Here is a 23,088-nt window from a genome sequence, read left to right as displayed (position 1 = left end):
ATCCCCTGTAGTTTTTGTGTATGCTTCTAAATAGAGGCAAATTCTATACCATGAATAAACATTGACAGAGTAATAAGAGTTAGAACGCGTCTTTCATAGTCTATTTAGCTCATATATGAATACAGGAGATAAAGATTTTGACTGGCCTTTAGCAGTGGTGTAAAGTAACTACATTTTCTTCAGTACTGTATCTGAGTACAGTTTTGAAGTACTTGTACTTTACTAGAGTATTTATAATTTTCTGTACTTTTACTTCTACTCCACTACATCTCGGATGCACATATTGTACTTTTACTCCACTACAATTATTTGAAAACTTTAGTTACTTTGTAGATCTTGATTATTATTCAAAAACACATTAACTAACCACTTAAGCCCTACATTTCAGCACTTTGAAAATAGCTGATCTACAAGCTCTGCTGTTTTCAAAATGTTATATATTTGAAACGTGAAATGGGACATTCTGCATATTAAGTAGGTCTACTTTTGTTACTTTAATGACATTGTGAAACCAATACTTTTGTACTTTTACATACATTTTGAATTAGATATAGATATAGATACAGATATATCTACATTGCAGTATTGATACTTTTACTTAAGTACACAATGTGAATACTTTTTCCACCACTGGCCTTCTTCAACGTTTTCAGGTTGAGAGAGAGATGAAGCAGGGACCCCCACAACCTTTTCATAGATCCCATATAGTTTCATCTTTGACAGCACATTCATCAGTGTGTTTTGGATTAATGTCAATGTGTGTACTCTGTACTTAGTCTGCTCTTTATCCCCTCTACACCAAACCGAACATTTTTGGCTACAATTCTCAATATGGACTCTAGGGTTCAAGTTGTTAATATAAAAAGGATTGGAAGATTTGGAGGACCCCCTGTAGTAACTCTGAGGACCCCCGGACCCCCTGTTGAAGACCCCTGCTTTTGGCACACCAAAGGATAGGAATGACATCCGTCTATCCGTCTGTCTTTGGTTCCTAATAAGCCTCAGCTTTCTAGGATCTCCTTTTAGTTGACCTTGTACCAGTGGGTTGTACTGTCATGAAACTGTACTTTTTTCTATTGCAAACTTCTAATACATTCTTCAATCAATCAATCACACACTTATATAATAGAACTACTCTATGTAACACTGTCATATGACACACTTATATATACTCTATGTAACACACTTATATATGTAGGCCTACTCTATGTAACACACTTATATATGTAGGCCTACTCTATGTAACACACTTATATATGTAGGCCTACTCTATGTAACACACTTATATAGGCCTACTCTATGTAACACACTTATATAGGCCTACTCTATGTAACACACTGTCATATAACACACTTATATATGTAGGCCTACTCTATGTAACACACGGTCATATAGCCATGGAAGGATTAACCCCCCGCGAGGGCCCCTGGCCTATAATTTTATAGCCTATCCTATCCAATGACCCAACCAACCCCAGGGTTCGGGAGGTTCATTTTCAGGGATCTGCGACCCGTCCATGACCTCATGTCACCCATAGGGTGTCACCTCCCCCTCCCCACCCACTCACAAGGCTTTCTGCACACACAGTACCTGCGGAAAGCCTGGCTCTAATGTCCTGCTCAGTGCTCAGATCCGGTCTAGAGGCCGCCTTCTGTTGCCGGCAATTTTCCCCATCCACAGAAGCACGCGGCGTTTCCGTATCCGCTCTGGACACAGACCGGATCTGCAACGTGTAAAGCGAATTGACCCCGGTACACTCCGTCACAAGTCACGTTCCTCTTAAGGGTGGCGTCTGATTGGTCCTGGCGGTAAACCTCGGTTTCTGATTGGTCCAGATGCTTGCTCTCACAGTCAATCTTCAAACGGCTCCGTCCACCGCCCCTGTTAGAGATGGGATTTATGGCTCTATGAAGTGAGCCGGATCTCTATGATCCGTTCCTTTCAAAGAGCCGTTCAAAAGACTGTCTCACTTTAGTTAGACTACTACTTACTAGTTACTTTGTAGATTTTGATTATGATTGCAAATCACTTCAACCCTATTTTGGCCATAGAATACTTTCCTGCCATTTGAAAATAGCCGATCTAGAAGCTCACAATGCGTTGCGTTGCGACGCATTGTGAGCTTGTAGATCTGCTAATTTCAAAATATTTTTTTTTCCTACATTCATTGGAAAACTTGTGAAATGGGACATTGTGCATAATAGTCCATGGGCCAGACGGGTTGTCGGTATCAAAAAGGTGGCAAAGGTTACCATGCATTTTTGAAAAGCTCTATATCTGTAGATTATATTTTGGTATGATAACCCTTTCTTAGACACAGCTAAATTGGTGTTATCAGCCGCTGGAGTTGGTGTCCCATTAACTTTACATTACAGGGGAAAAAAGCAAAAAAATAATCTGCTTTTAGTAGCATAAGAGGGGTCAAACTAGGGGTATGTCATGATGCCGAATCCATTGCAAGCATTTGTTTTGCACAAAAAACCTTCCTTGGGCTATAAATGGCCTCAGAAAACGATGCATGTATGGGTGTGCATTCATGTTAGTCAGAGGCCTTAGGGTTTTATTTCTCGTGCTAATCAGTCTTAAAGCGCCAAATTTTGCACAGATGTAGCCCAGGGCATGCTCTAATGATTTAGCTAGGGCGCCCGAGTCGGTGACCTTCGGGGTCGCCACAGCTCCAGAAAAACAATGGTTTAGTGATGAAAAGTGATGAGTCATCACTTTTCAGAGTTTTTCAGATGTTTTCTGGAGCCCGAAGGTCACCGACTCGGGCGCCCTAGCTAAATCAGTAGAGCATGCCCTGGGCTACATCTGTGCAAAATTTGGCGCTTTTAGACTGATTAGCATGAGAAATAAAACCCTAAGGCCTCCGACTAACATGAATGCACACCCATACATGCATTGTCTTCTGAGGCCATTTATAGCCCAAGGAATGTTTTTTGTGCAAAACAGATGCTTGCAATGGATTCGGCATCATGAAAACCTCCTAGTTTGACCCCTCTTATGCTACTAAAAGAAGATTATTTTTTTACCTTTTTTCCTGTAATGTAATGTTAATGGGACACCAACTCTAGAGGCTGATAACACCAATTTAGCTGTGTCTAAGAAAGGGTTATCATACCAAAATATAATCTACAGATATAGAGCCTTTCAAAAATGCATGGTAACCTTTGCCACCTTTTTGATACCGACAACCCGTCTGGCCCATGGACTATAATGAGTAGCCTACTTTGACTTTCTACCATTGGTACTTTTAAGTACATTTTGATACAATACTTTTGTACTTTTACTCAAGTTAAGTACATTAACATTCCAAACGTATACTGTGGCAGAGTATTTCCACATTGATTACAGTATTAATATTTTTACTTCGGTAAAGAAATTACTACTTTTCCCACCACTGTTCATTAGAAAGGAACGGCTCCCTACTGCGAACCGGATCCCATCGTTCATTTCATAGAGCCGTTCAAAAGAATCGATTCGTTCACGAACGTCCCATGATATCTCTGTCTCTCTGGCGTTGAGTGTGCTACAGAAGGAGCAATATGGAGACTGCAGGGAAAGTAAGTTATTTAATAACATATATTATACATGTGTTTATTATATTAGTAATATATAGGCCTATAGGTCGTAGCTTCGCTTGCTGTTACTGGACGCAGTCGGTGCTGTTTTCGCATTGAGAAGAATTTATGTTGTGGAGAAACGACGAGGAAATAACAGTAATCAGTTCAGTGCAGTTGAGTGGATATTAATAAGTAGCCTCGGAAACCCAGGCTTTAGTGGATAAGTATAAGTAACGGTGAAGCTCTGTTTCACCGTTACTTATGGAACAAGTTTCTGAAAAGCATTCAGATAGAATGATTATCATCAGGGCCGTGCTTAGCGATTTGGAGGCCCCAGGCAAACCCCAGTTTGAGGCCCCTGGGTCGGGAGCCATATGTGGGTCGCGGACCAATTTCTAGGGGTCGTGAATAAATACTCCCTTATGTTTTGTTTCCTATATTTTAGCTTTTAATTATTTGAAAAAATATATATATATATATTTTTTTAATAACACAAGTTTAATAGCCTATAAACTCTAGCACTTTTTCAAAAGAATTCCAGAGAAAATAATAAGAGGAGGAGGGAGAAAACAGGGGTTGGGTGTTTTACTCAGGGACACTGCAACACATTTCTAACCTGGCCTGGAATCGTACCTGTGACAACCAGGGATCTGGTTCCCTTGGCAGGCTCACTAACCACTCAGCTATGGATGGCCACAATGTTTGACATATAGAAGATAAAGCATGAGCTTCAACTTCTCTCACCAGAAGCAACTTACACAGGACAGGTAAAGTAATAAGAATAAGAATACTGAGTTAAACATTACATTACATGACCAATCCAATCCAATCCAATTTATTTATATAGCACATTTTACAAACAGCTGCACAGTACAGGTACATAAAACAATCAAAAGGTGGTCCGTAGTGGTAAGCATTTTGATAAAAGTAAGCTAAAAGATAAGATAAAACACATAAAATAATAAAAATTAAAAATCACATAAAAATCCATAAAAGCAGCAATTAAAAAACAGCTGTCGGCAAAGAGGAAAAATAATGATAAGATAATGTAAAAATAATATTAAAACCCAAAGCAGATAAAAACAACAGTGAAATCAGCATGAGAAAGCTAGAGAATAAAAATGGGTCTTAAGGCGGCTTTTAAAAGTTTCAACAGTAGGGGCCGTTTTTATGTGCAAAGGTAGCGCGTTCCACAGTGTAGGGGCTGCAACCGAGAAAGCCCGGTCTCCTCTGGACTTTAAGTTTGTCTTTGGGACTATCAGTTTTTTCTGGGTTGCAGATCTTAAGGCCCTAGAAGGGACATAGTCTTCTAGGAGGTCAGAGAGGTACTGGGGTGCCAGCCCATTTTGTGCTTTAAAAGTAAACAATAAAATCTTAAAATGTATTCTAAAATGAACTGGTAGCCAATGGAGAGCGGACAGGACTGGAGTGAGGTGGTCGTATTTGCCAGTTCCGGTTAAGAGGCGTGCTGCGGCATTTTGTACTAGTTGCAATCTGGATATAGAGGCCTTGTTTACACCCACATATAGGGCATTACAGTAGTCCAGTCGTGTTGTAATAAAAGCATGTATGACTCGCTCTAGGTCCTTAAAAGATAAAACAGATTTAATTTGTGATAAAAGTCTCAAATGATAAAAACTAGCTCTAACCACATTATTTATCTGCTTATCTAGTTTAAAAGCATTGTCCATTTTTACCCCCAGGTTCGAGACCACGGGTACTAAATATGGTTGTAATGGACCCAGGTCTAAGGGGAGAGCAGTTGGGCTGGCACTTGGTTCGAACACTATCACTTCAGTTTTTCCTTCGTTTATATTTAAAAAGTTGAGGGCCATCCAGGCTTTAATGTCATTTAAACAATTGAAGAGGGAGGACAGGGGGTTATCTCTGGATCGTTTGAGGGGCAGGTATATTTGAGAGTCGTCAGCGTACAGGTGATAAGAGATGCCATGTCTTTTTAAAATGTGTCCTAGGGGGAGGAGATAAAGTGAGAAAAGGATAGGGCCAAGGATTGAGCCTTGCGGAACTCCGGATGACAGGGGAACGGATGATGATGTGAAATGACCAAGTTTAACAGAAAAGTGTCTATTTGAGAGATAAGATTTGAACCAGTCTAGTGCGGTGTCCCTGACTCCTACACAGTGCTCGAGGCGAGATATTAAAATCTTATGGTCGAGAGTATCAAAAGCGGCCGTCAGATCCAAGAGTAACAGGATCGCAGGGTCTCCATTATCTGTGGCTATTAAAAGATCATTAAAAACTTTAAGAAGTGCAGACTCAGTGCTATGGAAAGCTTTAAAACCGGATTGGAACATTTCAAAAATATTATTTTCATATAAAAAAGAGTGTAGTTGTAAAAGTGCTGTTTTCTCCAGGATTTTCGAGATGTATGGAAGCCTGGAAATCGGTCTATAATTTGATAGGACAGTAGTGTCGAGATTTGGTTTTTTAATCAGTGGTGTAATAACTGCGTCTTTAAATTGTGCGGGTACAACCCCTGTCACAAGACTACTATTTATTATTTTATGGACAGTGGGTCCAATAGCCGCCCAGACGTCCTTGAATAGCCGGGTAGGGATGGCGTCTGTGGGGCAGGAAGAGGGTTTCATTTTTGCAACTATTTCACTAAGAGCTAAAAAAGATACAGGTATAAAGTGGTTAAAAACAGGAATGGAAATAACAGTTGTAGGGGGGTCCACAACAGGGAGTGGGAACTGGGCTCTGATGGTGGCTATCTTCTCTACAAAATAGTTGAGGAAGCTTTCGCAAACTTCAGTGGAAGGTTCCAGACATGTGGATAGGGGAGGATTAAGCAATACTTCGATAGTTTTAAATAACACTCTTGGTTTATCAGCATTTTTTAAAATCAATTCCATGTTAACAGCCTTTTGTTAACAGCCTTTTGTTAAGGGCCCTTTTACTATTTATATATGAGGGTATTGAGAGCTTGAGTTTGAGAGCTGGTGGGGCACCAAATGAATTTGGGGGCCCTCAAAACGTTAAATATAAATATATACAGTATAAATCTTGTTTATATTTTTAAGGAGACTAAAGTAACTTGTGACATTAAAGCTCTTTTCAGATAATCAGAGCCCATTGTTGCAGCGACAGGCCAACTTCTTTCAGGTGGTAATTAGCTGCATGTCTGTGGCAGAAATGTCATCTAAGGATGGTTGCTTCATGTTAAATAACACACTTCAGCTCAAGTTTCATACACTATTAAACCTATGAATTGAATCAGTGTTATTACTTATAGTGTTTTAAAAAAACGTAATTATAATAAGAATAAGAATAACTTTTAAGTGCATGTTTTGCAGTGGTTTTCAAAGACAAAGTTTGTCTCACAGGACAGTCAGTGGGTTAAGGCTATACATATCCATTCGAAGTTAAACACATACATTACATGACTATGTTAAGGGCCTTTTTACTGTTTATTTATATTTGACGATAACTCATGGAGCCCCCTGGGTGTTTCTGTTTGAGAGATTGAGAGCCCCCAAATGGATATATTTGGGCCCCTCAAAATGTTAAATATAAATAAACAGTATACAAACTATGCGTGCCATCTTTAAGAAGCCCCAGTAAACCCTGTGAAAGTATTTCAAGTTAAACATCACATTTCATGTTAAGGCCCTTTTTACCCTTCTTTTATATTGATCTCATCCCGGGCCCCACTTCAAACTATCTGGGGCCCCCAAAATGAAATGGAATTGATACACATATATTATATGTATATATAAATATGGGGGCCCTCAAAACTTTTTTTAAATATAAATATATACACACACTTTAGAAATAATGTATCCATTCCCTGCATCGATCCTTCTTAAAGTTAAAGTAATGTACGTGACATCACAGAACAGACACAAAAGAACCGCTTGGGTAATCAGGACCATTGTTCTCTGGTCACACCTTTGAGAGCCACGCTCTTTTCAGATTCTAATGAGCTAATGTTAACCCTCACCCTCACTTCAACTGTTCTCTGTCTCACAGTTGAGAGCTCAACTGGGGCCCCCTGATGGCCATGTTGGTTAAAAAATAAAATAATAATAATAATCTCATGAGGCCCCCAGGCTGTGAGGGGGCCCCAGGCGGCTGCCTATTTTGCCTGTATGGTAAGCACGGCCCTGATTATCATTGACCCTGCTAGGCTGCTGCTACAGGGAGACGTGCACACGTGCATTGTCTTGACAAGAAGCATTGGTGTAAAGTAACAATTCTGAGGTAGTTTTACTTTACTTGAGAATTTCCAATTCCCAGTACTTTTACTATATTCCCTACATATCAGAGGCAAATACTGTTACTCCATTTGGGTGACTTTTACTTGGTAAATGTTGAATTCCGCCCCATATAGAACCTCAACCTGTTGTGCTCACAGTATGCAGCGACGGGTGAGGTTCTATATTATGGGGCCAGACTTTTACTTGTAACTGGAGGCTACTTCTAAATTGCAGTATTGATACTTTTAAAAGTAAAACATGCAAGTACCTTTCCCCCACCGCTGTTGCTAATCGTTGCTAACTTGTTGAAACGAAATGCAAGTTGCAACTAATGGTGTTCTCTCTCTGTAACGGGCATATGGTGGACATCATTAACCACTTTAAACTTCTGGGAATGTCATTGTAGACGAAACATGTCAACGGTTACTCACTCCCCAATATTCTCCAGCTCTGTATCCTGATGGTACTTAGTGTTTGTTCAATAAAATGAGTCTCCAGCTCTTTATTAAACAGAATGCATTTTCTCTCTCTGTAACGGGCATATGGTGGACATCATTAACCACTTTAAACTTCTGGGAATGTCATTGTAGACGAAACATGTCAACGGTTACTCACTCCCCAATATTCTCCAGCTCTGTATTCTGATGGTCCTTAAGTGTTTGTTTAATAAAATGAGTCTCCAGCTCTTTATTAAACAGAATGCATTTTCAGGTCGATACCAAATTATTATCCAATCAGGATGGAGAACTCAGTCAGGAGGATACACATTACACAAGTGAAATTAGAAGTGATGACAAAGACATTTTGTCACCTACCAGAACATGTGTTTTCTGTTTGTATTACTAAAGAGAAGGAGTGGAGAGACAGGGAGAGCCCTGTGAGTGAACAAACCCTCTACAGCAATGATAACTAATATAGAATAGTGCTTTAATGGAGTTGGATGGAACAACTTAGGTTCAGGAGGAGATATGGCCAAGCAGAGGACAATCTACCACCTCTAAAGCCTCGATCAGAGTCGGCTCCGCGGTGTAGTCTTTTTGAGTCATGAAACTACAACGTTACGTCATTCCTCGCGGTGGAGAGCTTTCCACCGCGAGTCCCGACACATCTCTCTGTTTTTACTATCAGACAGATAGGCTCTTCACCCCGTTCACTGATTGGTCGACCTGGACCAGTCAGTCACGGTGAATAGGACTATGATGGCCTTCACTTATTTTCTGACTTGAGGTGGAAAGCTTTCCACCTAAAATTTGCGGTGGATAGCTCTTCACCGCAGACTCTGATCGAGGCTTTACCAGCCACCGGTAACTCCACCCATGCCACCCTGTGCCAACCACTCACCCATCTCCTATCAAGCCGACAACTCCTCCTCCACCAACCACGGTGGTATATAAACCTGACTTGAAAAAATGGCGGCGTGCATAGTTTCCAGTAACCCACCCTCCCTCCCTCTTCTTTTCATTTCTACCTCTATCCTCTCTACAGGTTCCAGGTGGGGTTTCTCTACATCCTTCAGCACGGACGCGTGCTCTTGACCCCTAAGCCAAAGTACCTGCGACCCCCCGGAACCTCCCCCCTCATGCCTGCCATCCTCCGTCCGTGCTCCTGACCATCTAAGCTGCACGCTACACGCTTGCGTGTGGTGATGACCTTCGATGATCATGCCAGCCCAGCACCCCAAATGTTATTCTCGTGCCCATGGCGATCTAAGCTGCACACTACACGCTTGCGTGAGGTGCTGACCTTAGATGACCACGCACTCAGAGTGTCATTTCATGCCCTTGGCCATCCAAGCTGCACACACCATGCTCGCATGGTGCGTGACCTTAGATGACCATGCTGGCAACCTCATGTCATCCATGCCCCGATGACCAAGCCGGCACCTACGTCATTCATGCCCCGATGACCGTGCCCTCTCCCCCATGCTGTTCGGGCGTCTAAGTCCTTAGATGACTATTTCGCACTCAGCATCTTGGCCGTTTATGCTGCATGTCCCATGCCACGCATGCGATGTCGTTCGTGCCCTTGGCCATCTAAGCCGCACACTGCACGCTTGCGTGTAGTGCTGACCTTAGATGTACATTAGCACTTTGCATTCTTGGCCGTTTATGCCACACATCTCATACATCTTTTTAAGCCCAAGTTGGCTGTGAAACCATTTACAATCATGCACCTCATAAGACTACACTAACCCTGTACACATACAATCTACTCTTCACCCTGAGGTAACAGTTGTGAAACATGTTGTCTATTCTTCAGGTGATCAAGTGCAAGGCTGCCGTTGCCTGGGAAGCTGGTAAACCTCTTTCCATTGAAGAGGTGGAGGTGGCCCCACCAAACGCACATGAAGTCCGCATCAAGGTAAAACACTTACACAAAGGCCTATCTCCTCTATAGGCAGTCTTTTGAACTTTCTTTTTTAATGAGCCAGTGCTAATAAGACATTTAGTCACAGCCATCAAATATAAATAATATAGGCTATTCATGTAACTAATAAGAGCCATACAATTCAATTCGATTCAATTCAAAGGAGCTTTATTGGCGTGAGAAAACATACGTTTACATTGCCAAAGAAAGTGTTACGAGTAAAATAAAAACAGTTGAAAACATATGTCCACCTGTTTCCACGATAATTTACTGTAGCATTATCTGTGGGACACTTCAGGAGAACAGCAGACATACAAGCTCACGTTGCGTCGCAGATGCAACTGTCGTGAGCTTGTAGATCACATTCGGCTGCGGCGCCGGAAGCTGCCGCACACCTTCTGTGCAATGCACAATGGGTTGTTGGAAACTTGTGGATACATTTGGAGGGGCCATACAAGAAAGCAAGCGAAGTTGATATTGACAGGGCCAGCTGTGAGAAAGAAGACCTACACAGCTGAATGTTCTCAGTCTAGATCTGAAAGAGAGTGGTTCTGCAGCTGTATCAATCATTATCTTTTTAGGCCACCAAAGGAAGAATATTACAAGAACAGTGTGCCATATACCTTGTTGTCAGAACAGAATTTAAGCATTACATGGTTTTGGATATAATGTGCTTTCCAGGTCTTTGCCACGGGGGTGTGCCACACCGATGCCTACACGCTGAGTGGCAGTGACCCTGAAGGTCTGTTCCCAGTCATCCTGGGCCATGAGGGGGCTGGCACCGTGGAGAGCGTGGGTGAAGGGGTCACCAAGTTCAAGCCTGGTGAGGTTTGGGTTCAGACAGAATGTTGAGGGCAGGGTGAATGTTTACCTTGACTGTTTGCTTTGGTCTGAAGTTCATTTCACATTTTGCATCTTAAGCACTGAACTGGTTTGGGTTTGATTATTTGAACGTTTTAAAACCTATTCATATATCCAGGGTTCCCACGGTCATGACATTCCTGGAAATATTTTGAAATTAGGAAAATATTGTTCCAGTACTGGAAAAGTTTTGGAATTGATCAAGGGTCCTGGAAAAAAATAGCTATGCATTGTCTTTGGTTATTGATTCTGTTAATACCTCTGAATACCTCTGAAACATTTGCCAAATTGTCAAATATTAGAGGCAGAAATTGTGAAAATAGCAGATCTACATGCTCACAACGCCTCGCAACGCGAGGCGTTGTGAGCATGTAGATCGGCTATTTTCACAATAAGACCGTGTTATACAAAATTCCTCAACTCTCTTCAAATATGATTATTTCGGGGGTCACGGCCTGAAAACCACTGGCATACACTACCTGTCTTTGGGCATTGCGCTTGCGCATAGGAGTAAGCGACTCATTATTGAGCTGAATTATTGTTATATAGACAGTCCTGGAAATCTGGTTAAATATTCTGGAAAAGTTTGGGAAAAGTTTTGAAAATTAATTTGCAAAGATGTTTGGGAACCCTGTATATCATCCAAGTGACAAATTGATTGACTTAAAGGAGTACAGCATCAGATTCAATATTGTGAAACTGAGTCTCTTACATAATGATCTCATTGTTAACAAACATGCTAACCATTAGATTGTCTTTTCCAAACAGGTGATACCGTCATCCCACTGTATGTGCCACAGTGTGGAGAGTGCAAATTCTGCAAAAATCCCAAGACCAACCTTTGCCAGAAAATTAGGTAACATAGTTTTTTTCCCCACAAAGAACCCTGTAAGGACAGTTGTCAAATAGAGGGTATGCACGTCCACTGGGACCCGCCCCCATAATCTAGACTGAGTGGCAAAACATTGAGCATCATGGAGCATTGGAGTTTGGAAGTGTTAGTTGCAAATCACTCAACGGCTCTGCATACCACCTGTTTCTAATTTGCACATAATGCAGGAGGCAGCAGGATGTTGTGTTGTTGAAAACGAGTGCTTCCAAACTCTGACACTTGGAAAAATAATCCCCTGCACAGAATGTCTTGACAGAAAGTAGCTCATGACATGCCTATGGTGGATTTTTATGAAACAAAAACTTTGCAGATAGAAAGAGGATAATTCCAGCTTTCAGTACAGCCGCAATGTTGGTGAGTTAACTTTGTTTAATACAATCAGATAGGACTTTTCTGTTTGGATGTATGGGCTGTCAATGGCAGAAATGAGTTTTTTGCCACTCGTGTTCCCACATAAGTTCCAGCAACAGTGATGTCACGCGCATACCCTCTATTGACCCATTCATGAATTCTTCTGAAAACGTGTGTGTGTGTGTAGCAGTGAAATGTGTTATGATTATGAAGCAAACCTCTGGGCTTTTTACCAGCCAGTGTTCAACATAATCAAAACACAGCAACAACAGTAGAACTCATAGCCCCAGGCATCCCACCCTGGCCAGGCAAATTAAAGCTCAGTCATCAGTCATCATTTCAATGGTGCTCATGCCTCAGGATAAACACTCGCTCTCCTAGTGGTGTAATCACCCTCATAAACAACCTCTTTATTTCTGCATATTCTTCCCTTGCAGGGTAACCCAGGGGAAGGGTCTGCTCCCTGACAACACCTCCCGCTTCAGCTGTAAGGGCAAGCAGCTGTTCCACTTCATGGGGACCAGCACCTTCTCAGAGTACACAGTGGTGGCCGACATCTCTCTGGCCAAGGTGGACGAGAAGGCGCCCATGGATAAGGTGTGCCTGCTGGGCTGTGGCATTTCAACAGGCTACGGTGCTGCCCTCAACACTGCCAAGGTGGGTGATATGCAGTGTTGATTTCGTCGACTAAAACTATGACGAAAATTGTTTGTCGACTGTTTTCACTGACGAAAACTACATAAAAACGAAATAAAAACTAAGCTGTGATGACTAAAACTAAGACTAAATATATTGACAATTTCGTCAAACAAAATAAAAACTAGACTAAAACATCAGGGAGGGACTGGTGGAGAAGACAGTCATTTTATGTTTGGTTGCTCTCAGGTGTTGTCCACACGCTGCGACGCGTTGTGAGCTTGTAGATCGGCTATTTTCAGCACGCAACCAAGTGTAAAATCAGTCATTACGATGCCACCAAGGCCTGCCAAAATACATTTCAGTTGACTAAATCAACTGTAGATTTAGTCGCCTAAAATCGTATGATTTTTAGTCGACTAAAATTTGATTTGAAAACTAAAACTTCTCAGTGACTACATTATGACTAAAACTAAATTACATTTTATTCAAAAGACTATGACACTAAATCAAAATTTGCTGTCAAAAACAACACTGGTGATATGATTGTAGAATAGAATGGGGCTGTTCTTCATTATAGGGCTGCTGCTATTGATTATTCTGTCAATTATGTTTTTTGATTAATTGAATAACCAAGAAGCACGTTTTATATATATTTTGTTGTTTTATGCATTAAGATGGTGTTATTTTCACATACATACCACAGCACTATCATTCGCCTCTCTTACCACCCAAGGCAGGTTCTTAAATACAGGGTTCCCACGGTCATGACATTCCTGGAAATATTTTGAAATTTGAAAAATATTTTTTCCAGTACTGGAAAAGTTTTGGAATTGATCAAGGGTCCTGGAAGGTCCTGGATTTTTTTTCCCAGGTTATTGATTTTGTTAATACCTCTGAAATGACACATTTAACATTGGCCAAATATTAGCCGCAGAAATTGTGAAAATAGCAGATCTACATGCTCACAACGCCTCTTGTGAGCATGCAGATCGGCTATTTTCACAATAGAACCGTGTTATACAAAATTCCTCAACTCATTGTGCTCGTCAGCGCCCCCAGTTCAAATATGATTATTTCGGGGGTCACGGCCTGAAAAGGTTGAGAACCACTGGCATACACTACCTGTCTTTGGGCATTGCGCATAGGAGTAAGCGACTTGTTAATGAGCTGAATTATTGTTATATAGTCCTGGAAATTGGGTTAAATATTCTGGAAAAGTTTTGGAAAAGTTTGGGAAATGAATTGGTAAAATTGGTGGGAACCCTGTAAATAGATTAACAAGATAGATTGTCCTAACAAGGACAATGGATAAAAGCATCAGGTGCTGGTATTGACAAAGACCAATAGACAAGCTGAGATTACCCAGTAAGGGAAATGATTAGGTTGCATGACTTGCATCACACACACAGATCCATTTATTTATCTGTGTCCAAGTATATATCCATGCAAGGAATCCTAACTTTGTGCATTGCTGTCGTTGCCTTAATTGACACAATTGGAGAACAGTAATACTTTATTCATGTCCTATCATGTACCATGGAGGGATAAGGCATAGGCTACACGGAGCTGGATATTTCATATATCCCGGTTTTTCAGATATCCACATAGAAAAATATCTAGGTCCACATGACAAAGATATCTAGGTCTAACAAGCACACACACAGTAAAGTCTTCAGAGATATCCGGGTTCCCTGTCTACACGGATCCAGTGAATCGGATATTTTCCAATCTCTCCACTTATTTATCCGGTTTCAAAATTATCCAGCTTCGCAGCCGAAATATCCAGCTTCGTGTGGCTTCAAGCCCCAAACGCATTAAAAAATGTCTAGCTTCAGAAATATCCAGCTCTGTGTAGCCAAGCCTTAAATGTCTGCATGTGTTCATTCCACCTTAACGGAACTCCAGGTGATTTCCCTAATTGACACTCCCTGAACCAGAGAGGTGGGAGCTTATTAGTGAAATCACATGGTGTTGTTATTGGTTTGAACAAATCCCTGCACGGATCCTTCTCTCAGTGGCATATTCATGAATTAAAGTTTGCCACAACTGATTTTAGTCATTTGTTTTGGCTTCCATAGAAGATGCAAGCATGTTGTGCACAACGCACAGCGAAAATAGACTATTTACCTAACCGGTAGATATGCTATTTTTGGTTAATATTTCAAGATTAGAGCATTTGAAGTGGTCAAACTTGCAGCATCTTCCATAAAACCCTAATGGTCTCTAATATTTCATGAAAGCAAAGATTAAGGCCTCAATCTGTAATTTCTTCACATGGTTGGCAGTATGTAGAATAGCAGGAACAATATTGCTAAAACATCAACATTTTAAATGTGTTAATTGTTTAGGAAACTGCACTATTGTTGGGGGCTCCACACTTTCACAAATCACACATTAGGACTTGGCCAGGCAACATTTTTCAGTTTTTGTTAATCAATGCATATTTACATGCCATAAATATACAGTGCTATGATATAAACATATTATCGTATGTTTGACTGTTTAGGTGGAGCCTGGCTCTACCTGTGCTGTGTTTGGTCTTGGTGCTGTGGGCTTGGCTGTGGTCATGGGCTGCAAGGTGGCCGGAGCCACCAGAATCATCGGCGTGGACCTCAACTCTGACAAGTTTGAGAAGGCAAAGGAGTTTGGTGCCACGGAATTTGTGAACCCCAAGGACCACAGCAGGCCCATCCAGGAGGTTCTGGTGGAGATGACTGATGGAGGGGTGGACTACTCCTTCGAATGCATCGGAAATGTCGGAGTCATGGTGAGTCTGACCCAAGAGGGCGATAGCAAGAGGGTGCATTAGACCCGTACTTCCCGTTTCTGTGTGACGTAGGTAGATACCTTTTTAGGAGGCGGAAGCATGTTTGGAGTCTATTCATTTACAATGGGAGAGCTAACGTGAACACAGAGCAAAATAATAGTTCAGAAGCTATGGTCACTGAACTAAATATTGGACCAGATCATCACAAGCCACATAATATTAACAAAATTGTCATACTAAAGTGGCTTTTTTCAGCAACACAACGAAGGAGAAAATCAACTTTAATATTGCTCTTTAGCTGTCCCAGCAACACACTCTCGCAGGATCTATAGCACCAGTAAACAGATCTATAGCACCAGTAAACAGATCTATAGCACCAGTAAACAGATCTATAGCACCAGTAAACAGGACATGTGCGAGATTTGCTGCCAGCGCCCACTTAGGAGGCTATAGGATTTGTGTACAATATCGCACTCTAGTGGATCCAATGAAGTTGAGCTATCTTCATTAATTAAATATCTTTGGTCTGACTTGGAACTCTGTGTAATGACATGGCAGGCACCTTGCCATACCACTGTTCATTCAACTCTGTGTAATGACATGGCAGGCACCTTGCCATACCACTGTTCATTCAAGCTTCATGTGAGTGAAGCTTCAGAAGGCAGGACACATACAGTAGTAACATTCTACATTACAGGGTTCCCACGGTCATGACATCCCTGGAAATATTTTGAAATTAGAAAAATATTTTTCCAGTACTGGAAAGGTTTTAGAAAAAAAAAAAATAGCTATGCATTGTCTTTGGTTATTGATTTTGTTAATACCTCTGACATGACAGAAATTAAACATTGGCCAAATTGTCAAATATTAGAGGCAGAAATTGTGAAAATAGCAGATCTACATGCTCACAACGCCTCACAACGCAAGGCGTTGTGAGCATGTAGATCGGCTATTTTCACAATAAAACCTTGTTATGCAAAATTCCTCTACTCTTGGTGCTCGTCAGGGTGGGGGGTCCCCAGTTAAAACATGATTATTTCGGGGGTCACGGCCTGAAAAGGTTGAGAACCACTGCCATACACTGCCTGTCTTTGGGCATTGCACATAGGAGTTAGCGACTCGTTATTGAACTGAATTATTGTTATATAGTCCTGGAAATTGGGTTAAATATTCTGGAAAAGTTTTGGAAAAGTTTTGGAAATGAATTGGTAAAGGTGGTTTGTGGGTTTAAATCCTGAGAATAAAATACTGGACCGGTACAGTCTTCCCCGGAAACCGATATTTCCCGCCAAAGCTGATGTTCCACTAAAAGTCATAGAACAACATGACAAATGAATTGGAACACAATAAACTTATCTAAATTCTTTAGCTACATAAGAACATTATATAAATACCATTTGTCAACATACAAACAATTCTACTACTATTTTAGAATTAGATTTATTTCATCAGGTTTACTCAAGTCATGTAATCCTATTCGTTGGATTCTTTCAGTTGACTTGATTGTTAATAAGGACATTGTCGCTTGAACTTTTTGTCAACATAATTTGTACTTGGAAGAATGGCTTATACCAGCTGCTCTCTTCCCAGTTCACTGAACTACCATGAGAAATCCAGAGATCCCAATTCCCCATATTCAACCCTAAATAGTATGTGGTTGGGTTGTGAAGTTCCCGGTTGGAATTTCACAAAACAATTCCTATAATCATTATCTAATGTCCTTGTGATCCATTCAGAGCACTCTAGCGTCCATTTCTGACTCTTTATATACCAGCTGAGCTGACATACAACAATGTGAGCGAGCGAGAAAAAGCGATTAAATGTTTTCTTGTCGGAATGCATAAAGTATAAATTCTCCTCCACATGACTTGTCCAGTGATCCAGCTTTCAAAAATGACACTGACTGAGAGAGGAGCGTTGCTGTTTCTTATTTCCTCTACTATTCCCTCTCCTCCTTGGGCTAAGGCAGGGGTGGGCAACTTTGATGATGGCGAGGGCCACTATATTTCCACCTTCACTCCAGAGGGCCACATTGCATATTGCTACGTCCTATTTTGTCATTCTAGTATCTCATACAAAAGAAGCAAAAATAGCAGATCTACAAGCTCAGATAGACTAGACCTTTTAGAATGTGGTCAAATCAGGAACACCTTACTGTGCCCAAATGAAAAATGCCTATAAATGTATTTGTCACTGTGCATGGTGCATACAGATTAGATGGATTTCCTCAAACACCTGTAGTGCAGCAACATCTCCATCAGGGGGCACTGCTTTCAAGCAAATGCTTGATTTCTCTTTTGCCATGAGGTTCATACAATGTATTTGCTTTAGCCATGTGGTCATGTGACCGTACACATAGTAGACAGCAAATGTGTTTTGAGTAAATTCAGTTTTGCGAGTCCATTGCATTGAAAACCTACTAAATGGAACTCACAGCAGTGTTCAATATGAATTAAACACACAATTTAAAGGGGAAGACCACCCATTTTCAGTATTGAACTATGTCATTAACATACCTTAGAGGAGTTGTGTGGAAATAGAAAAAAAGTTTCCCCCCGTCTGTGTTGCCTAGAACTGGAGGATTGATTTTGGGGTTTGTATTGTAAAGTACAACTTGATGACATCACACTGTTGTACTTTACAATACAAACCCCAAAATCAATATTCCAGTTCTAGGCAACACAGAAGGGGGGGAACCTTTTTTCTATTTCCACACAAGTTATATTAATGACATAGTTCAATATTGAAAATGGGTGGTCTTCCCCTTTAATAATGCAAATGTGTCAGTCTGTTTGACTAATTCATGCTCATGTAATGCCAGCACTCATATCAAGACGGTAGTCTACATTGAATATAAAACTATGTTGCCCTTTTAGAACAATAACATAGTTTTATTTAATTTGTCCCGTCAGAGAGCTGCTCTGGAAGCCTGCCACAAAGGCTGGGGTGAGAGTGTGATCATCGGGGTGGCCGGAGCAGGACAGGAGATCTCCACAAGACCCTTCCAGCTGGTCACAGGCAGGGTGTGGAGGGGAACAGCTTTTGGAGGTGAGCAGCATGATTTTGTTTTGTTTAGGGACGGGACGATAAGCCATTAGGGCTGTCACAATTATTACATAATCGTCTAATCGTGATTATTTGACATTATCGCAATTATTTTATCATAATCGTCATAATCGTGAATGTTGAAAAATTTCAGAAATAGCGACGCGTTGTGAGCTTGTAGATCGGCTATTTCCACTATCAATGTTATTTTTTAAGTAGTAAGTCGTCAAATATGTCAGTAATGTATTTGTGTGTTTAGGTTATGTGTCATATCTGCCATGTGCAACTTCAAAGCCTAAAAGCCAAACAGAAATGTAATTATCAACGACAAAACACAATTAAATCGTTAATCGCCAATTATTTGAATGACAATTCATTGTCATTCATTGTCAATTCATTGTCATGTAAAATGTCATATCGTGACAGCCCTAAAGCGATATTATCGTTTATCGTGATAAAAAAAGACTCACGATAATCAATCGTATCGTGGAGATTTAATATATCGTGATATCGTCCTCCGTCATGCACTGAGATCAATTCACCTTTTATTTGCTGAGCTGCATATCTGGTACCACTTAAAACCTCTATAATTTGTAAAAGGTACTTATAATATTCGTTCTTGATACAGTCTTTTTTCACTCTATCAAATGTCTTTGCCAAAAAATAGCTGATCTACAAGCTCACAATGCGTTCTTGATACAGTCTTTCTATCTTGTAGATCGGCTATTTTTTGGCAAATGTTCCACCCCAGGATAATGGATTTTGATTATCGCGATAATATCGTAAATCACGATTTCTTTGGTCACGTGATATGACATTTTCATATCACCCCATCCCTATTATCAAATGGCTTGGCCAAATTCAAATAGTTTTTATTTATTATTTTAATATATATATATTTGTCTCTTCGTGCCTCAGCCCATTTTGATTATCCAAGAGAAGTCCAAGACACACCTTATTTGGTCATCTCTAACCGACATGTTTTGGCAGGAGGCGTTTGTGTGTATTTAATAGTTCTGCTTACTTTGCTTTTTCACTTGACTCAGACAGACCTCACTGAGCCTGGGTACATTGGTAGGAGTAAGCATTGTATTTGGAGAACTTTGTTCAAGCCAAGCCCAATATAGACTGATGCTGTGTTCATTTATGGCTAGAGGGAAGTTGGATCGCTTTTTTACCTCAGTGTTTTTAGGCCATGGCTACACGGAGCTGGATTTTTCATATATCCCGGTTTTTCAGATATCCACATAGAAGAATATCTAGGTCCACACGACAAAGATATCTAGGTCTAACAAGCACACACACAGTAAAGTCTTCAGAGATATCCGGGTTCCCTGTCTACACGGATACAGTAACCTGACTTTCGTCAGATGGTGGCAGTAGTGCGTAGGCTACCGCCCTACTACCATCTGAGATCTCTCGGTGGGAGTTGATAACGCTTGTAAAGCCCCGGGCCGGACCAATCAGCGGCAACTACGGGCGGGCTCTGAGCGGCTCTGAGCCAATAGAGTCTGATTGCAGACCACGTGGATGCAGACAGGCCAATATGAGTGGTTGGAGTTGGCACTCCCAGACTGTGATAGAGAGACGGCCACATCCAATCACCTGCTAAAGAATTTCAAAAAATGGCCCGCCCCTTACATCGAGTCTGCCCGAGAGATCTCAGATGGTAAAGTAGAGCGGTAGCCTACGCACTACTGCCACCATCTGACGCAAGTCAGGTTAGGATACAGTGAATTGGATATTTTTCAATCTCTCCACTTATTTATCCGGTTTAAAACATATCCAGTTTCACAGCCGAAATATCCAGCTTCATGTGGCTGCAAGCCCCAACCGCACAAAAAAATGTCTAGCTTCAGAAATATCCAGCTCCGTGTAGCCGGCACCTAAGCTACTAATATGGGTAAAACATGGACCGTCACAGTCTCGTTTGGCTTCTAGCTTATGAGCTCCAAAGGCATTGCTTCATTGTATCAGTATAACTGACCATCGTTATTGAATTGGTATGCCGATGGCTCTAATATCATACCATACCAAGTTAAATTTGCAATGGGCAGGTGGGACTAGGGGTTTGAATCCCCCGGCGTGCATAGGGCTTGGTGCTTGCTCCGAGGCACCTGGGTCGGGACCCCGTTATGAGCTTGTAGATCTGCTGTTCTCACTAGTTTGGGTCCCGGGCAAATGTCTGATTTATTTTTTGGAGCACAGGCTAAAAGGTTTGAGGACCACTGATACAAGGAACACAATGTCTGCTGTTGGTGAGGAGGGTGATAATATATGTGTGATACTATGTACCATATTCCATATTCCTTGTGATACTCTGTTTCCCAGGCTGGAAGAGTGTGGAGAGTGTCCCCAAACTGGTGGACGATTACATGAACAAGAAGCTGAAGGTGGATGAGTTTGTGACCCACACCTTGCCCTTCGACCAGATCAATGAAGCCTTTGACCTCATGCATGCCGGAAAGAGGTGAGGAGACTGGTGGGGCAGTCAGTGATCACAGGGCTATGTTTGTGTTGTAATAATAACAGGGTTCCCACGGTCATTGAAATTCCTGGAAATATTTTGAAATTAGAAAAATATTTTTCCAGTACTGGAAAAGTTTTGGAATTCATCAAGGGTCCTGGAAGGTCCGGGAGTCAGAAATTGTGAAAATAGCAGATCTACATGCTCACAACGCCTCACGTTGCGAGGCGTTGTGAGCATGTAGATCGGCCATTTTCACAATAGATCTGTGTTATACAAAATTCCTCAGCTCTTAGTGCTCGTCAGGGTGCCGGGTCCCCAGTTAAAACATCACAGGGGGTCACAGCCTGAAAAGGTTGAGAACCACTGCATACACTGCCTGTCTTTGGGCATTGTGCATAGGAGTAAGCGACCTGTTATTGAGCTAAATTATTGTTATATAGTCCTGGAAATTGGGTTAAATATTCTGGAAAAGTTTTGGAAATGAATTGGTAAAAATGTGTGGGAACCCCTGTAATAATAATACGAATTGCTCTCACTTGCTTCTGTTTAAAACACTATAAAATATATGATATACTATCTCAACCTAATTTATCGTGTTTTCATTGCAGTATCCGCTCAGTGCTGAAGTTCTGAAGTTCTTGATTCCCTGCCATCTGTCACATCCGGCCTTCAAACATTCTTCATAGTTCTACCACTTGTTCTTGTGCACTTCTACTTCTACTTTACATACTGTATCTCCTTATTAGAATGCAGGTCTTCACAGCAGAATCTCTGTGGTGTGAAATGTTCTGTGTGGTCAAGAAAGTGTTTCAAATTGCATCGTTCAGCTTGATCCTCTGTTTATGTGAAAAAGAAAAGTCTCATTGGCATTGCCAAGTTCAGCCATGGCATTTGCATAGCTAAGCTGTAGCACTTAATATGGTGCACTTAAACCACACGTGTTCTTAGTAGACTCTTCACAGCAGGATGTTTGGTTTAAAATGTTGGTCATTAAATGTCTTTCAAAGTACAGTACATTGTTGTTGTTCAGCTTGATTCTCTGGTCTAAATACCATCATGTGAATCAGACTGTGGTAGACAACCCCTGGGGGGGCCCAAGTGGTTAATTAATGTACTTTTTCCTTTTCCAGAAATGTAGTAATATCTGTCTTTGAAATGTAGTGGAGTAAAATTCAATCAAAAAGACAGATAATGTACTTAACTCATTGAGTGCCAATCCCGAACTAGTTCGGCTTTATTATCGTATCGCAGAGTGCCGATCCCGAACAAGTTCGGCTTTAAAAAAAAAAAAAAAAAAAAAAATCTTTAAAAAAAAAAAAAAAGATTTTTTTGAATTTTTTTTTTTTTTTTTGGACCCCATCAAATCTGGTGAACATGATTTCAATCGCGATTTTGCATGTTCCACCCCCATACAACCCCATCTAACATACAGGGCAGCCATGTTTGTTTACATAACATGTAAAACATAATGGCGATTATCTCAAGAATGCCTGAACGGATTTCCAATCGGATTTTTTTGTTTGAAAGCTGTGAACAAACTGCACAAATCCACTTCAATGCAATCCAGGATTGCATTGGATTTTTTAGAGCTCATTCTTCTCTGTTTTTTTTCCCATGCATGAGGTGTGCAAGGTTTAATCATGGCTAAGTTGACGAAAATAAGGCTTCTAAAATGCTTGGTAGCCAATAGCTAACTTCAAGCTAACTTCATCCTCTTCCTGTACATGCACAAAGGAAAGTGTTCAGGCAAGTCATGGCTGCAGGTCTTCTGCATATACCAGCATATCTCTATGGGACTTTCTATGGCCACTGGGCGCCCTCTAGTGGTGAAAGGGGTGGCACTAAATGAGTTAAGAACAGCATTGTAGTAAATGTAATTCATTATTGTCCACCACTGGAATCATGACGGTCAG

The 23,088-nt window shown here is 41.0% G+C and overlaps 1 protein-coding gene across 1 annotated transcript; it reads left to right on the top strand.

The window, feature by feature from the left end:
• The first annotated feature begins 3,495 nt into the window (after positions 1 to 3,495).
• Positions 3,496 to 22,187, top strand: adh5 (alcohol dehydrogenase 5). Its single transcript, XM_080745603.1, has 9 exons — positions 3,496 to 3,563; positions 10,043 to 10,144; positions 10,832 to 10,973; positions 11,780 to 11,867; positions 12,692 to 12,911; positions 15,400 to 15,660; positions 18,573 to 18,708; positions 21,037 to 21,175; positions 21,784 to 22,187. The coding sequence occupies exons 1-9, from the start codon at positions 3,546 to 3,548 to the stop codon at positions 21,806 to 21,808; spliced, it is 1,131 nt and encodes a 376-aa protein (XP_080601729.1). The 5' UTR covers positions 3,496 to 3,545; the 3' UTR covers positions 21,809 to 22,187.
• The last annotated feature ends 901 nt before the right edge of the window (positions 22,188 to 23,088 follow it).

Source organism: Nannobrachium achirus (genome assembly GCF_963921795.1).
Source record: "Nannobrachium achirus genome assembly, chromosome: 17".
In the NCBI taxonomy this organism is placed as follows: Eukaryota; Metazoa; Chordata; class Actinopteri; order Myctophiformes; family Myctophidae; genus Nannobrachium; species Nannobrachium achirus.
Note: the sequence above shows the minus strand (reverse complement) of the source record. Positions and strands in the feature narration are given on the sequence as shown.

Bases quoted from the DNA above. Each gene is read 5' to 3' on its own strand.
- adh5 (XM_080745603.1), top strand. The intron at 10,974-11,779 runs GTGAGGTTTGGG...TTTTCCAAACAG, and splicing joins GGTCACCAAGTTCAAGCCTG to GTGATACCGTCATCCCACTG. The intron at 15,661-18,572 runs GTGAGTCTGACC...TTGTCCCGTCAG, and splicing joins TCGGAAATGTCGGAGTCATG to AGAGCTGCTCTGGAAGCCTG.